We start from the raw sequence: 14,620 nt of genomic DNA, 5'->3' as shown, positions 1-14,620 counted from the left end.
TGTGAGGACCTCTTGAAGCCGAGTTTGGATCCCTGGCACGGGGAGGAGCAGAGAGCAGCTTCTGAACAGAGACTCCGCCCTCTCCCGAGACCTGTGAGTGCTCAGGACACACACACGGGGACACTACACAGAGGCCCCCGGGGTGATGTCTCACAGAGCTCAGAGCGGGAGAGTTTCCCAGATGTGATTCCTTTCTTGGAAAATCAGTACCGTGAAACCCATGTTACCCCCTTTCGACTTGGCTACCAGGAAGCTCAGACCTTACTTTTCCATCCAACTGTCACAATGGCATGATCTCAGCGCCTGGCAGAATAATTATTCTCTCTCTTATGCTTTCTTTACTTACTGCTTGAGTCACCATGTTCATGTTCTGTAATACAGATTCTTCTTCTTGTATTTGTCTTTTCAATCCCTTGAAATCCTTGGAGTAGGCGGGAACCTGTGCGGCACGCATGACACGGGACAGGCCTGAGTACCTGTGTGCCAGGCCCAGAGCTTGAGATTCAGTGGAAGATAAACCGATATCAGTTTCGTCCCCCACCAACCAGTCCACTGCCTAAAACCACCCATTGCGGAAGCTCAAACTGTAGAAGGTAAATCAAATCAACACATCCTGGGCCTCCCTGGTGGCACAAAGGGTTAAGCCCCGCACTATGAAGCTGTCTGCAGCCTCTCAGCACGAGTTCGATCCCCAGCCGACCAGGGAGCAACCCACATGGCACAGCAGACCTCTCCTGACTCGCCCGCTGCTCCCCTCAGCAGTGGATTTCAGTAGATCCACCTGTTCTGTTTCCCACTCTGTCACCCCCTCATCTCTGGCCTGTACCCCAGTTCTTGTATGCATAAATAAATCTTTAAAAATAAATAAATAAATAAACCAACACATCCTAAGGGGTGTTAGGGACACTGTGGGCAACAGAGACCCCAAACATTGCCAGTGGGAGCCGAAACAGTACAACCTCAAAACACAGCAGGAGTGGGCGTGGCCCGGGTGGCCAAAACCACACGTGCTTCTCTGCTTTGACCCAGCAATCCCTCTTCTGGGAGCCGTCCTCGCTGTGATCACACATGTATGAAGAACTGGTCATGACGCATTTTCACAACCGGTTTTAACAGCAAACAATTGAAAAAAGGCAACAATCTGTGGACAGGGCACCTTTCCTTGGGCACCTTCTGCTTGGGAAGCAGAGGGACACGTATGTCCACCCCATTTTCAGGTCTTGGCTTTCCCCAGGCCTTTATCTGTGTGGTGGCCTCTGCCTAGAAGGGCTCCCTGAGCCAGCGCCTCCTCCAGGAAGCCCTCCCTGACCCTTTGCTGGTCAGCTGCCACTTTGTGCCCTGGACTCTGCCTCTCTCCCTGCCACACCCTGTCCTTGCCCTGGTCTGTCTGGCTCCCCAGGAAGCTGGAGGATGGGGACCCCGAAGGAGAACCCTATGACCCAGCCCTCAGCCTCTCACCTGCCCCGCCAGGTGCCTGGGGAAGTATCTGCTGAGCAGATGCTCGGCCACCACGGAAAGTGCTTCCCAGAAGGGAGGACAGTGACCCAGGCAGCAGGAGGGGGCTGCGCTTAGCAATCCGCTGCTGGCCACCTGCCAAGCCAGCCCTCTCATCTGATCTGCCTAAGAGCCCAGGCGGGCCGTGTGGGGTGCTGGGGAGCGCGTCCACCGCCTGGCTCTGTCCGTCCCAAGAGCAGGCATCGCTGCTGCTTGCTGACAGCGGGTTGATGAATTGTCTTCTGCTGGAGCGGCAGGCTGGCCCATCTGGCTGGTCTCCAGAGACCTGATCCCACATGGTGGCGTTCTGCCCGAGTCAGCCCCTGCACACCAGGTCCTGCCTGACCCAGGTCAGTCACCTGAGCAGGTCCTGACCCCCTGCCGGGAGCATCTGTCGAGGCTGCCCTGGCCACATCAGCCCCATCGAGGAGCAGCAGGGGAGGCCCTTCCCAGGGCCAGGGTCTCCAACAAGGGAAATGCTGGGGTCTGCCACCCACCCTTGCAGATGTGCCCCCGGAGACCACGGGCAGAGCAAAGACCGGCTGGAGCGACAGCATGTGAGGCGGGTCCAGGCGGGGCTCAGGTGCAGGGACCATGGTCTCTGGCTTCAGGATGTGCTGCTGATGGAACTGTCAGCTCACTGCAGGTGACGGGGCTTCCTTTACTGCATTTTCCATGGTCGCCTTCTGCCCAGGCCCAGAATGTGAGCAGGAGCAGGAGCGGCAGCTTTAAGGCGCAAGATCCCGTTGTATCTGATCCTGGCCGGGGTGTCCTGGAGGCCGGAAGTGGCCCCTGGCGTCGACTGGCCGGCAGCTCACCCCAACTTCACCAGCATCACCTCCTCTCTTCACTGTGTGCTCAGTGTTCAAGGTGTTGGTCCCCAAAAATAAAGGGGTGAAGAGGGTGGCGAAGCCAAGCGAAGCAATCACGCACAGAACTTCCTGACCGGCTCTGACCAGCCGCCCGATTGCATGGGGAGGGTGGCCGTGCTGGCTGAGACGGTGGAAGTGATGAGGATGGCGGCTTCCAGAGGCAAGGGCAGGACTGTAGGCTCCCAGGGGCCTCTCTGTCCCCCTGCTACCTCCTCACTCACATGGGGCCAAATGTGTATCAAGCAAATGCCTGGGTGGCGCCATCATAAGTCCCTCCCTAGAGGGGCTCCTGGCATCACGCAGCCCCGGGGCTAGCAGGGAGGTGGCGGCTCACGGTGCTGAAGCCCCTGGCTCAGGAGGTCACATTTCCATGGCCCCCCACTTGTCCCCAAAATAAACCCACCCCCTCTCATCCCTGTGGCTGGGTGTAAGAGATGCCAACATTAGGGGAACTGGGTGTGCATCCTGTTCTTGGGAGAGGTTGGGGTGTTGATGGGATGAGGCAGTGACCCCTCAAAGCTGGTTTGACAAGGGGTTGCTTTACACACGCCTCCTCTACTGACACCCACAGTTCAGCTTCATGCCTCAGAGCCTTTGCAGGTGCTGTTCCCTGACTATCACGCCGCCCCTCTGCCACGCACTGGCCATGCCTGGGGAGCCTCTACTCGCCTGTTCCTTCCTGAATGACCCCCCAAAACCAATCCGCTGACCCTCCGCTCACCTCGCGTCCGCCCTGTGACAATGGGCCGCGGTGACTTGAGCTTGAGTCACTCTGCAGCTTTCCGCCAGCGGGGCCAGGGCTGACTCACCACTCCCGCCCGGCGCCATCTTGCCTGCATCTGTGGGGCCAGCAAGGGCTTGCGGAATGAATGGACTTATTAGAAAGCTTGTGTTGGTTTTAATGCTTTGAAATATGTAATCACTCAGTCAAGCATTTCATTGGGTAGAGAAACATCTTATGAACCACAGGGAGGGGCCCCAGGGCAGGAAGATAAATCCAGTCTCCGTGGCTGACAATATCAGGAGCTCCCGACCCGGCACTGCTCACCCGCGAGAGCCGTCCTGTGTCCTAGGAGACTGTCCTGTGCATTACAGGATGTTAGCCGCATTCCCGGCCTCTGCCTTCGAGATGCCAATGGCAGCTTCCCAGTTACAGCAAAAAAAATAGTCTCCAGACACTGTCAATTTTTGCTGTGGGGGAGGGGATCGTGCCAGCAGAGAGCCCCTGGGACAAGCACTCCCCAGGTCTGGGTGCAGTAACTACTCCCTTTGCCGCCTTGACAGTTGCCAGACTCCTCAGAATTTGCAAGGCACAGTTCAATATTTTTCCCGGGCTCTGACACCGGCGCAAACCCCCAAGCCAAAGGCAGCGCCACTTGCCGCTGAGTGAGGGCTCTGATTGCTGCCAATTTCCTAAAGCACTCTCAGAAGGTTCTGCTTCAAATATTTATGGAGTCTCTGAAACGGCCCCGCAAGTGAGGGGTCCTGTTCCATTTATAACTCCAGCGGTGATTTATCGACCTGGGGATGACTGCCAATGCTCTGTCTAAGCTCTTTGTGGAGAGCTAGGATCCTCACGGGGCTCAGGAGCTCAGAGGGGGGCGCGAGGCCGTCGGCCTGGAGAACAGCGTGGGACATGGCGCCTTTCTCCTGTGGATGTCGCGCCCGGACTCCTGGTTCTGCCCAGAATCCTGGTGCCTCCAGGACTCCTGGTTCTTCCTGGACTCCTGGTTCTGCTGAAACTGCAGCCAGGCTGGGTCCAGGATCAGGCGCCAGGCCCGAGGGCAGGGGAGGCTGTGGGCAAGAGCACAGGAAACGGTTTCTGCTTCTCTCTGTCATGAGAATCCTCTGATCCTACAACTCATCCAAGGAAGAGATGACACCTGTCAAACACAGAGCAGCAGGCCCAAGACAGAGCCCTCACGCTGGGCTCCCACCCCGACTGAATACCTAGTGTGGCGTCAACCTTTTCCTGAAGTGGGGTCCTAGCCCCATCCATCTGGGGTTTCTCATCAGCACCAGTGAGGTCGTCTGTATGGTAAGAGCCTCCCCCCGCACCTGTCCCTGAGTGAAGGTGGCTTTACCTGGAATAAACTTCTCTTTTGCCAAACACCTTGTCCCACCCTCTCTTGTCTGTCGACACCCCACCTTCCATGTGAGCCCTGCAGTGTCTGAGCAGGAAGCTGCCTGACTCAGGAATCACTTAATAAAGCTGATCAGATCTCTACATTTCTGAGTGTTTTTCAACAGCACAATAACTAACACGTACCAAGCACTTTCTGTACTTGGCACCAGAGGCTCCTCAAGCCTTGGTTCACGTCTCCCTAGTGCATTTCAGGGAGGCTCGCGCCACTGTTCTGTGGGTGAGGAAACAGACTGCGGGTTGGGGGGTAGGCTCCCACCCCTGTCATTCAGTGACAAGACAGTTACACACGGGTATCCCCATAGAGTCAATGTCATCTGTGATTTTTCTTGTTCCCAATGACGAGAGGTGGGGACATTCCCATTAAAACGTAATCAACAGGAACGTGATGCCAACCTCATACCCAGCGGTGCCCTGGACTCTCCAGCATGCTGTTTCACTTAACCCCCCCAAAAAAACTATTATCATGCCCACATTATGATGAGGAAACAGTTGCCTGTTTCAAAGATATCTGGATAAATAGCTTATCCAGATTTATGCAGCCGTGAAATACCAGGCAGCTCAGTATTGAAGCCCAAGGCCATCTGAGTGCACAGCCCCAATCTTTCTAGAGCGCCCCCAGCAGCACTTACACGTGTGTTAGCCCTTCCCTGACAGCACTGACATATCAAATGTTTTCCCTGCAAACAACAGGTAGACCACTACACTCAGCAATCAGGTCCTACGTATGCCTTTATCAGGCCTCTGGAAGAGCCTCTTTAGCTGCCTGCCTCAACACTCAGAGGAGCAGAATGGAGCAAACGTCTCTCATGAACCCGGGAGCTGTGAGCTGTGAGCAGTGAGCAGTTCTCCATGCTCGGTGGCCTTTGTCTCATCAGTGGGAGATGGCTGAGGAAGAGGCAGGGTGGAGAAGAGGAATGGATGATCATGCAGCATCCTATGGGCCATGGTGAATGGGCCGTAACCCGGGCATTTCCAATCCATCAGGAGGGACAGGCAAATACATGTGTGGCTATAGTTCAGAGGTGGGGCTGGAAGAGAGGCCACGCACAGGCCAGTGGACCGCCGGAGGGAAGCACCAACTGCTCAGTGAGCAGTGGGAAGGTTTCCTGTGTGTGTGTGGGGGGGGGGTTTAAAAGTCAGCTTTTGGGGAAAGGCAGGTTCTACTGTGCAGAATAATGTGCATATGGATTGCAGATACAGACTTAAGGCAGCTGGACTTTATCTTCTTCTTATTATAAGCTTATAATAATATTATTGGTATATTATTTTTATAATAAAACTTTAAACCAATGAAACCACTGATTCTAGAAGGAAAGAGTAGTAAGTCCAACACTGGCAGTTTCACGTGGTGAACTATGGTGGTGAACCCCGCTTCTGGGGCTCTCATGCTGTACTGGGCATTATTCTAAGCAATTTGCAGAGACTGATTTATCTAATCTTTAACCCAAAGAAGTAAGTAACATTATTAATCCACATGCAGGTGAAGCAACAGAGGCCCAGAGGGGTCAAGTGACCTGCCCAAGGCCAACAGCTAGCAGAGGCACAGGCAGGGTTCAAATGCGGGCTGCGCGCCCTTCCCCGCAGAGTCTGCTGGTGAACGCGGGCTGGACAAGGCCTCAGGGGACCGGCTTCTGTTGCAGAAGGCTAAACATTTCTCTAGTTGGCAAAGGCTTACCAGCCTTTTCAGGACATTCTATACATTTTCCGGTTGCTCTATTTTTTTCTCTCTCTCTAAGCTCAACTGTAAAATAGTATAATTGTGTCACGTGAAAATTAGTTACTGCTCATCAAAAATGACCTCATTTTACTTATAGGTCACCAGTGCCCTGGTGTAGGTATTTAATGAGTTCATTTTCACCACAGGATGCTGTTCCCCAGAGCCAGGGCAGACACACACAAGCTGCCTCTCTCTTCTTCACGTCTACAGGGACTGAACAGAACCAAGACTGCGGCAGAAAGTCAAGTCTGCAGGTGAGGTCGGGGTGTCCGCGTGACCTTCTAGAGAAATAGCCCCCCGCCCCCCGCACTATTCATCCCATGAGGCCCCCTAGGAGGCCGTGCCGTGTAGAGCGAGGGAACAAAGATGCTTACACTGACATTCTGTCATCTTGCTATGAAGACACGAAAGTGTCCTGTGAACTTGAAACCATGTTCAATAAAAGAACAGCTTTACCCAGGGCCCCTGCCTTCGGGTAATAACCAGCTGACCCCATCTTTGCGAGGCTGGGGTCCAGCCAACTCTTGTGACTAGGACACCAAGTCCCCAGGTGGGCAACTTCGGTTTTGCACAGAAGGGACCCCAAATCCTCCACGCATCTGTGATGGTGCTGTGCTGGGTCTTTTGATCTGAGGCCTCATCCAGATCTCACTGAGCCCGGCAGAGGGACAGCAGCCTGGCCTAAAGGACAAGGCACCTGGGAGGGGACAAGCCAGCACCAACGCCATAAAGGGTGATTCTTCAGTCTCTGGGGTGCCTCGGTCTTTCAGATGAAGCTCCAAGCCTGGGCAGAGGACAGGAGGCCCCATGTCCAGGGGCGGCAGGGAGCCAGGCGGGATCAGCCCAGGGAGACGAAAAGGAATGAGTGAGAAGTGGTCACTCCCTGTGTGGCCGGCTGCAGGCTAGGGCAGCAGGCTGCACTGTCCTCGCCCTGAATGGGCAGACCAGCTTCGAACAACAGCCCACCCAGGTGTGTCCCAGCCACCTCTGGGCCCCTCTGAGCCGGAGTCCTCCTGGGTCAGGCCTGGGAGGAGGGGAGCTGCTCTGTGGAGACTGGCATGGGGAGCAGGGCCCTGAGAGTCTCCCACCGTCTCCCCTGCGAGTGACCACAGGAATGGCAGCCTGGCCAGCGGCCCCCAGCGGCCTCCACCCCGTCCTGCGTCAGACCTCTGCAGTGAGTGGAGACCCCCTCCCCAGGGCTGGGGCCAGAGAACTGGGCCCGGGGCCTCCCAGGGATTCTACACCGCCCCCTCCACTCGGGAACATCCCCCCCAGCCCATTAGTGTCTCCCAGCTGGTGGGCAGCCCTCCCAGGCGCCGAGCCAGGGCCTGAAGCCCCCATCGGGAGCGCCATCTGTGTCCCTGAAAGGAGAGTCGGCTCGCGAAGCACGTGCTCCCAACCTGCGTCCCGCCCGCTGCCAGCCAGGGGCTACCACTCTGCCAGGAGCCGGGGACCCTGATCTGCGGCCTCAGCCGCGGCCGTCACGCCCGGTCGCCTGGCTGTTGGACCAGAATTGCCTGCTGCGCGCCATGGCCCAGGGTTCTGCACGCAGGTCACCCGCCCCCCGCATGCACCTCCCCCTCCTGCTCCAGCACCTCCACGGTGCCCCACGAACTAAAACTCCAGTGTGAAGGCCCCCGTGGGTGGTCAGGCCTCCACCCAGCCGCACTCCACACCTCACCGCGGCCACCTGGAGTGCGCCTGGGCTCTTAAGCACCCACGACCCCATCCATTCCCCCCGTCCTCCCGTCAGACTCCCAAATGACCATCTAATCACAAATGTGCGTTAGTAGCAGCTGAGCGAGTGCGCGCGGGGCCCTGGCTGCGCAGATGACGCCGCTGCAGGGAGAAGATGCGCTGACGTTATTTCCGCATCCACCCGGCGCTGCGGCCGCTCGCGGTTCTGTTTCTCCCGGAAATGAACCGAGCGCTCAGGTTTGTACATCAGGGTTACACGTCAGCTCTTGCCCGAGGTGTACATGGCGAGTTTCAGAGCAGACCTGGGCCAGGGCTCCCTTCCCAAGGGCCTCCAGGGCGCCCTCGGGCAGAAGGCCAGCTGGCCTGCGGGGGACCCTGCAGCCACGACTCCCCGGGAGCCGTGCACTCAGCCCTACTCGGCCAACACGCGGGCTGGGCCGTGTACCTGGACGAGAAGTGACCTCTCCCCTCAGCCCCCTCCCTCCAGAGCGTGGGTCGCTCGGGCAGAGACGAGCACTGGCCTGCACTCCCAGTGCTTTGGATGCATGTTAGCCTCTGACCAAGTCCCCACGAGGCTCTGAGCGGCCCACTGGCCTCCAAGCCTCCCTCCTTGCTCTGTGGTGTCTTGTAGGGTTGGGAGGAGCTGAGGGGGTGGCCTCACGGAGGCTGGGCAGGGAGGGTCTGGGAAGGAGACACAGACTTGGGGCTCGGCTGCCCAGAGCAGGCCCCAGCCCCCACCCAGAGCAGAGCCCTGGAGGATCCTGGAAAACAGCACCGGCTGTGCCTGCAGCAGGCGCCGCCTCACGCCCTTGTACCATCAGGAGCCAAGCTAGTCTGGTGGGAGCATTGCTGGCTGGTCCCCAAGAACCAGACAGTAGGCATGCTCTGTGTGTGCACGTGTGCACACTCATGTGAGCAGGCTTGGCTGAACACCCACGGCTGCTGCACACACAGGCACCCCAGGCCAGGCAGAGGAGCGGGTCAGCCCTGGCGCACATCACGTCCACACAGCCTGGGGCTCTGACCACGAGCATGTCTCTGTACCCCCCGCACCTGCTTCCACTTTTGCTGATCAGTAGGTGAAGAGAACCTTGTTCATTTAGCTCATTATGTTATTCATTCGCTAAATATTGCCTGAGCAGCTTTTCTGAGCTAATAGGGAGCTGGAGATGGTCACGGAGCGACTGTGCCAACAGAACTCACACCTTACAGGACCCACGACACCCAGGCCCATGTGCAGTGGGGCCGGGGGGCAGTGGCTAACTCCGTGGCCAGGGGGTCAGGGCCGGCCCCCGGGCAAGCTCACACTCAGTGCCTTGTAGGGTCAACAGGAGGTGGCGGGACCAGCTCATGCTGAGTCCAGGGGCGCCCTTGGGGAGGTGTCTGGTGAAAGAAAAACAGGATGCTCGTGTGCCTGTGTCCTGTGTCCTGTTCGGTCACTTTCCCGTGCCGACCCAAGCACGACTCTGGCCCAGAGAGGGGGTCCAGGGTATGTTCCAGGCGGGGTCATGGGCACAGGGTGGGAGGAGAGCTCAGAGTGGGCCACTGGGTGGGCACACAGCCCGTGGGAAGAAGGTCAGGGCTGTCTGTGAGGACATACCTCTGGGACATCCGATGGCAGGAAAGTGGCCACGTACTCGGCCAGCGCCACGTCGGTCACCATGCTGCGCGCCCGCTCCGCCAGCAGGGGGTCGGCCGTCCCGTGTCTGTGCAGCTCTTGCAGCAGCCGCGAGATCAGGCGGTTCCGCTCCCGGCACTTCTGCACCAGGGACGCCAGCTGGGCCTGGAAGGCAGGAGGAAGACGTGGCCAGGTGGGCCCGGATGTGGGCTCCCTCCGGGCGGGCCTGGTTCCCTGCTCTGCATCCTCCAACGTGGCCTTTGCTCGAGCCTCCCCTCAAGACTCCCTCCATCCGCCCAAAACTAAGAACCAGCTTGCAGACCAGCTGCGGCACTGCCGTCCCCCAGGGGCTCCCCCTGCGCTCAGAACCCCTCTGGATGGGTCGAGAGCAGGGACTTCCACTCCGCGTCCACCAGCTGTGTGACCCAGCAGCTGTGCACACCTGGACTTGCTCATCCGTACCTCGGGCATTGTCAGGAGCACCAGGACAACAGGAGCCGGTGTAGGCCAAGCACCCACACAGGGAGGCTCATCCCAGCACCTCAAACTTCCTCCTCACCCTTGTGTCTCCTGCATTTCCCAACTCTAAGAAAGCCTTGCTCCGATCTGCTCAGCGCCCAGGCAATACCGCCCCCAGGGAGGCCTCCCTGAGGCTGAAGCTGGGGCCCGGGTCCCTCTGTGCCCCAGCTTCCCGGCTTCCTTCTGTCCCAGTAGCTACTTTTCCTATTTACGCGTCTGTCTCCACACAGCCTGGGAGCACCTCAAGGTCAAGGCCCGCACTTCCCCACGCCCCTGGCACCCTGCCTGCGTCATCACTGGGCACTGAACATCCCTCAAGGGGGAATTCTGACAGGGAGTCACCCTCCCGCCTCGAAAATGATGGGCCTGTGCCTGTCGGAGGAGGAGCTGCCTCTGCCTTGGGCCTGCGGGTGGCCCTGGGCTCGTCTCTGCGGAGCGCCGTGGCAGCCCTTTCTGCCAGGACCTCCCAGCCCATCCCGAGGCGCAGAGACCTTGCATGTCAGTTTCCAGATAGCGGCTGGCGCTGGCAGGAAGGTCCCCCGGGTGGTGGGAGGGCACCCGACTTGGAGCCTGGCCCCCAGCACCCAAGTAGCCTCCTTGGAGGCTGAGGCCAAATGGATTCAGAGGCTCGGCAGGTCGGGGCACCAGGCTTCAAGGACACAGGCCTCCGGGTCCTGCAAACTGGGGCTCCCACCTGCAAACTGGGGCTCCCCACCTGCAAACTGGGGCTCCCGTCCCCCTCCTGACACCTGGTTGTACGTGTGAAGGACCCGCAGACGGCTGGGGTGAGTTTTGTCTCTTTTGTTCATTGTTCTGCTACTTTTATACAATCAAGATGATCTCCCCTTACCGCCCCCCGCACCCCGCCACGGGGAACCCTAAACCCCTTTCCTTTCTTGCAGATTTCACAAACATTTTACCTTCAGCGGCATCACCGCCAAATTCGCTTCTCGTTGGTTTTTCTGAAGCTCGTCGAGCTGAAAGAGAAGCGACACTTGCTCAGCCGCACTGACCCGGACACAATCACAAGCCCTACTAAGAGGGGTGTTCTGGGGGTCTCACCCCCTCGCTGTCTCCAGTCAGCCCAGGGAGGGCCCTCCTCTCCCCCAACCTCTCTGACCTCAAGTACTTGTTTCAACACCCCCGGGCGCAGCGGGCCTTGCAGACACCGGGCGGCTCGGGTGTGCGAGGTAACTGAAAAGCGCGGTGTTCCCCCCACACCAGCACAATCCCACCACACGCCTTCAAAGCCTTGCACACTATTTACCATGAGGCTGGGACGTGCCCTTCAACCCCTTCTTTGTTTACAGAATTTCGTCAGGTCTCCTTGCTTTACAAGTCTCCAGTGACCACCCCCGCACACCCCTCCTGGCCCGCCTTTCTGCGCCCGTGAAGACTAAAGCGCCAGCTCCCTGCAGACTGTCCTAGCCCAAGGGCGCTCCGCGGGGCTCGCAGGCACGGGCCGAGCCGCAGATTCAGCTTGGGGCGCAGGACCCTGTGTGACGATGCACGGGGCGTCTGCTACTAAAGGAGAAAGTGAAAGGACCGCAGGAGGGAAAGTGTCTGCAGACGCTGCACCTCATGAGGAGCTCGTACCTGGAATAGCCGGCAAACTCTGCTATGCAGCAAAAACATTCGACAACCCAGTTACAGAAGGGACAAAGGATCTGAACAGACATTTCTCCAAAGACGATACATGAATTGTCAAAAAGCACATGGAAAAGCCTCGACGCCGTCAGCCGTCGGGGAACGAACCCAGACCCGCCGTCCCCTGCCCTCGCCACAGCCGGTCCTAACACGACGGACGCAGCAAGCGCTGGGGGGACCCGAGGCTGGGACTCCCTGCCCCGTGGCGTGACGTAAAATGGGGTTCTCAGGGCAGGTACAGCCTCTGTGATTAAAATGCTTCAAGCTGTAGCCCAAGAGTTGCAGCGGAGGACGGGGAACTACTGAAAAGGAATCAAGGGGAAAGTCCAGGACTGCAAAGCACAACGGTGCAAATAACGAATTAAAGAAGCACCGGACTCTCCTGAAGAGAATAACTCAGCAGGGTCATAGATTAGGAGGAAATACCCAAACTGAAATGCTGGCAGACAGACGGGGTGGGGCGGGGGGAGGGAGAGAGAGAGGGGGGGGGCGGGGGGGGAAGTAAGATGCAGCATAAGAAGAAGGAGAATGTAAGTAGAAAACCGTGGTTCCCAGGCCTGGTGCGTGCCCGGAGCCCGATTTTCACGCGCAAGGCAGGAGGAAAGCATGGCGCCCCCTGTTGGCTGGAGGCACCGTGAAAAATTGCCGGCGCCTTGGAAACGGACGTCTCTGCCTCAAGAAGCACCATCGCCATCCGAATTCAGAATTAACACGCTGTCCTCCCTTGGGCCAGTAAAGCCACTCACCCGCACACACACGCACAAGCAGTGAGACGTGAATCAACAGCAGGAACCGCTGACCGGACAGCGGGGGACAGAGGTTCTGCAGCCACCGGACAGCGGATAAAGACCTTGAATGCGGACAAAGGACACAGCCCAGGCACAGCGCGCTCGGCACACAGAGTGCGTGGGGACCCAGAAACCACGTCGCGATGTTGAGGGTGCAGCTCTCACCCTCAGCTCAAAAAACATGCAGCGTGACATCACCCAGAGAGGCAAGTCGATGAACCAACAGGAGCACCCTTGGTCCCCGACAGGAGCACACCTGGTCCCCGACGGGAGCACCCCTGGTCCCCGACGGGAGCACCCCTGGTCCCTGACGGGGGTATCATTGATGCAGCCCATGTGGGGGTCATTTGCCATCACCCATGAGAGTTAATCACACACGGCACCACCGGCCTAAGGACTCTGTGGCCAGGCCTTGCCTGCATCTGTAGTGGACACCCCTCCCTGGGACATAGAAATGACCACTAGGACCTGGTTTGTAAAGCACAGAAAGAAATGATTCAGATCCCCACGAGCAAAGAATGGGTTAGTCAGTTGCGGTTGGGCCTCATAAAGTATAACAGATTTACAAGAATGGGGTCAGCTGGCACATGTTTCTGGGGACAGTCCCATGCTTTTTGGTTAAATTGTAAAATCAAGATGCAGAATATATGTGTAGGGTGTGGTTCATGTATGTAAACTCACACTTCTCAATGTGCATAAAGAGGGTGGAAGAAAATGCTGGAAGTCAGGTGGGAGTTGAGGAGGAGGAAGGGTCTTTTTTTGGCTTTTAAAATAATTGAGATAATTATAGCTTAATGCGCAGTAGTAAGAAATAATATAGAGCAACCCCTTGTAGACTTTGCCCAGTTTCTCCCAGTGAGGACATTGTGTAAAACTAGTGTACGGCGGCTAGATGAGCAGACTGTGCCTGCCGCACCCCTGCTTTCCCTGTGTGTGGTCCGGTGGGGTCTATGTATTTTTTGCTGTGCTTTGGCACATTGTTTTTGAGGTCTGGGGATGCTCAAGTTCCCCATATAAGTGAATGCTGGTTGCTTCTTTGCTTTGCATGCTCTGCTTTTGGAAACCGGGGGAGACCCGTATGACATGGACACCATGCTCCAACCTCACTCCAGTTTCACTTATGAGTTTGTACCAATTTCTGTGCAATTTTATAGAATGTGGGGGTGTGGGGGCGGTACAGCCCCTACCTTGCCCTTGAGCTGGTCCCGGAGGCGCAGGGCCTCCTCGCGGGCGGAGCCCTGGTCTCGGAGCCGGCACTGCAGCGTGGCCACCTGGAGATGGAGCCGCCGGACACACAGCCTGAGGTCCTCCTCCGACGGCGACTCGGCCTCCAGGCCCCGGCGCTGCGGAGACCCGGGAATGGAAACCCCCACTTAGGTTACCCTCGTCCTCTGCCCTGGCAAGCAAACGACACCCGTTTTCCTGGTGTTTTCCCTGCATGTACTTTTCTCACTGTGGAAATAGTTTAGATGGGGGCCCGACTGGGTCTCCTGGGGAGACTAGGGAATTGCAGAAAAACCTTCGATGATGTTGCTCTCAAAGCAGGTGAAGGGATGTCCTCCCGGAGTCTGCTCCAGCAGGGTCCCGGGGCCGTCACGCTGACCGCAGCGCCGTGACGGGGACTCACGCCCAGCCCAGCTCCGCAGCGTGCTGCATCCACCCTCCATGGACTTGTACAAGCAGGAGACACGGCCTCTGCCTGGACAATGTCCGAAGCCAGTGCAAAGTGCCTCTTACTTTCCTCGGAGAAACACGAGTGGGTTTTATCTGGACCAGGAGTTTTGGGCAGGCGGAAGGGGACCAGCTGCTCAGCACGTGCGGAACGCGGTTGCATGGCAGTGACGCTGCTGTCCCCACATGGCTCTCGACTCGCCATTTTCATTTTTTAATAAGGTGTGTCCGTGCCATGCGAGTGTGGCCTTGGACCCAGCGCTTTCTCTGTGACGAGCTGCAAGGCTGAGGTTATCATAGTGGTGAAGCCAGGGGGACAGCTGGGGTTACCCCAATGCCTGCAGCCGTGGTGGAGCCGTGGGAGACCCTTGCACACGAGCAGGTGACCGGCTCTGCTTCCTGCCTGAGCCCCCGGGTCAGGTCTGAGTACCTCCTGCTTGGGGTCCCTTC

The 14,620-nt window shown here is 57.8% G+C and overlaps 1 protein-coding gene across 1 annotated transcript in view; it reads right to left on the bottom strand.

Annotated features, from left to right (window-relative positions):
- Positions 1–3,860: 3,860 nt before the first annotated feature.
- The window catches only part of CUNH4orf50 (chromosome unknown C4orf50 homolog), a 28,267-nt gene continuing 17,507 nt past the window's right edge, over positions 3,861–14,620 (bottom strand). The window contains exons 10-13 of the mRNA XM_037530539.1: positions 13,687–13,842; positions 10,985–11,041; positions 9,528–9,710; positions 3,861–4,160 (exon numbers count right to left, since the gene is read on the bottom strand). Of these exons, the coding sequence (XP_037386436.1) occupies positions 3,861–4,160; positions 9,528–9,710; positions 10,985–11,041; positions 13,687–13,842 (696 nt within the window). The remainder of the gene's footprint in view (positions 4,161–9,527; positions 9,711–10,984; positions 11,042–13,686; positions 13,843–14,620) is intronic.

The sequence above is a fragment of the Talpa occidentalis genome, unplaced genomic scaffold, assembly GCF_014898055.3.
Source record: "Talpa occidentalis isolate TD23 unplaced genomic scaffold, MPIMG_talOcc4v2.1 talOcc4.6, whole genome shotgun sequence".
Lineage (NCBI taxonomy): Eukaryota > Metazoa > Chordata > Mammalia > Eulipotyphla > Talpidae > Talpa > Talpa occidentalis.
This window is presented reverse-complemented; position numbering and strand designations above follow the sequence as displayed.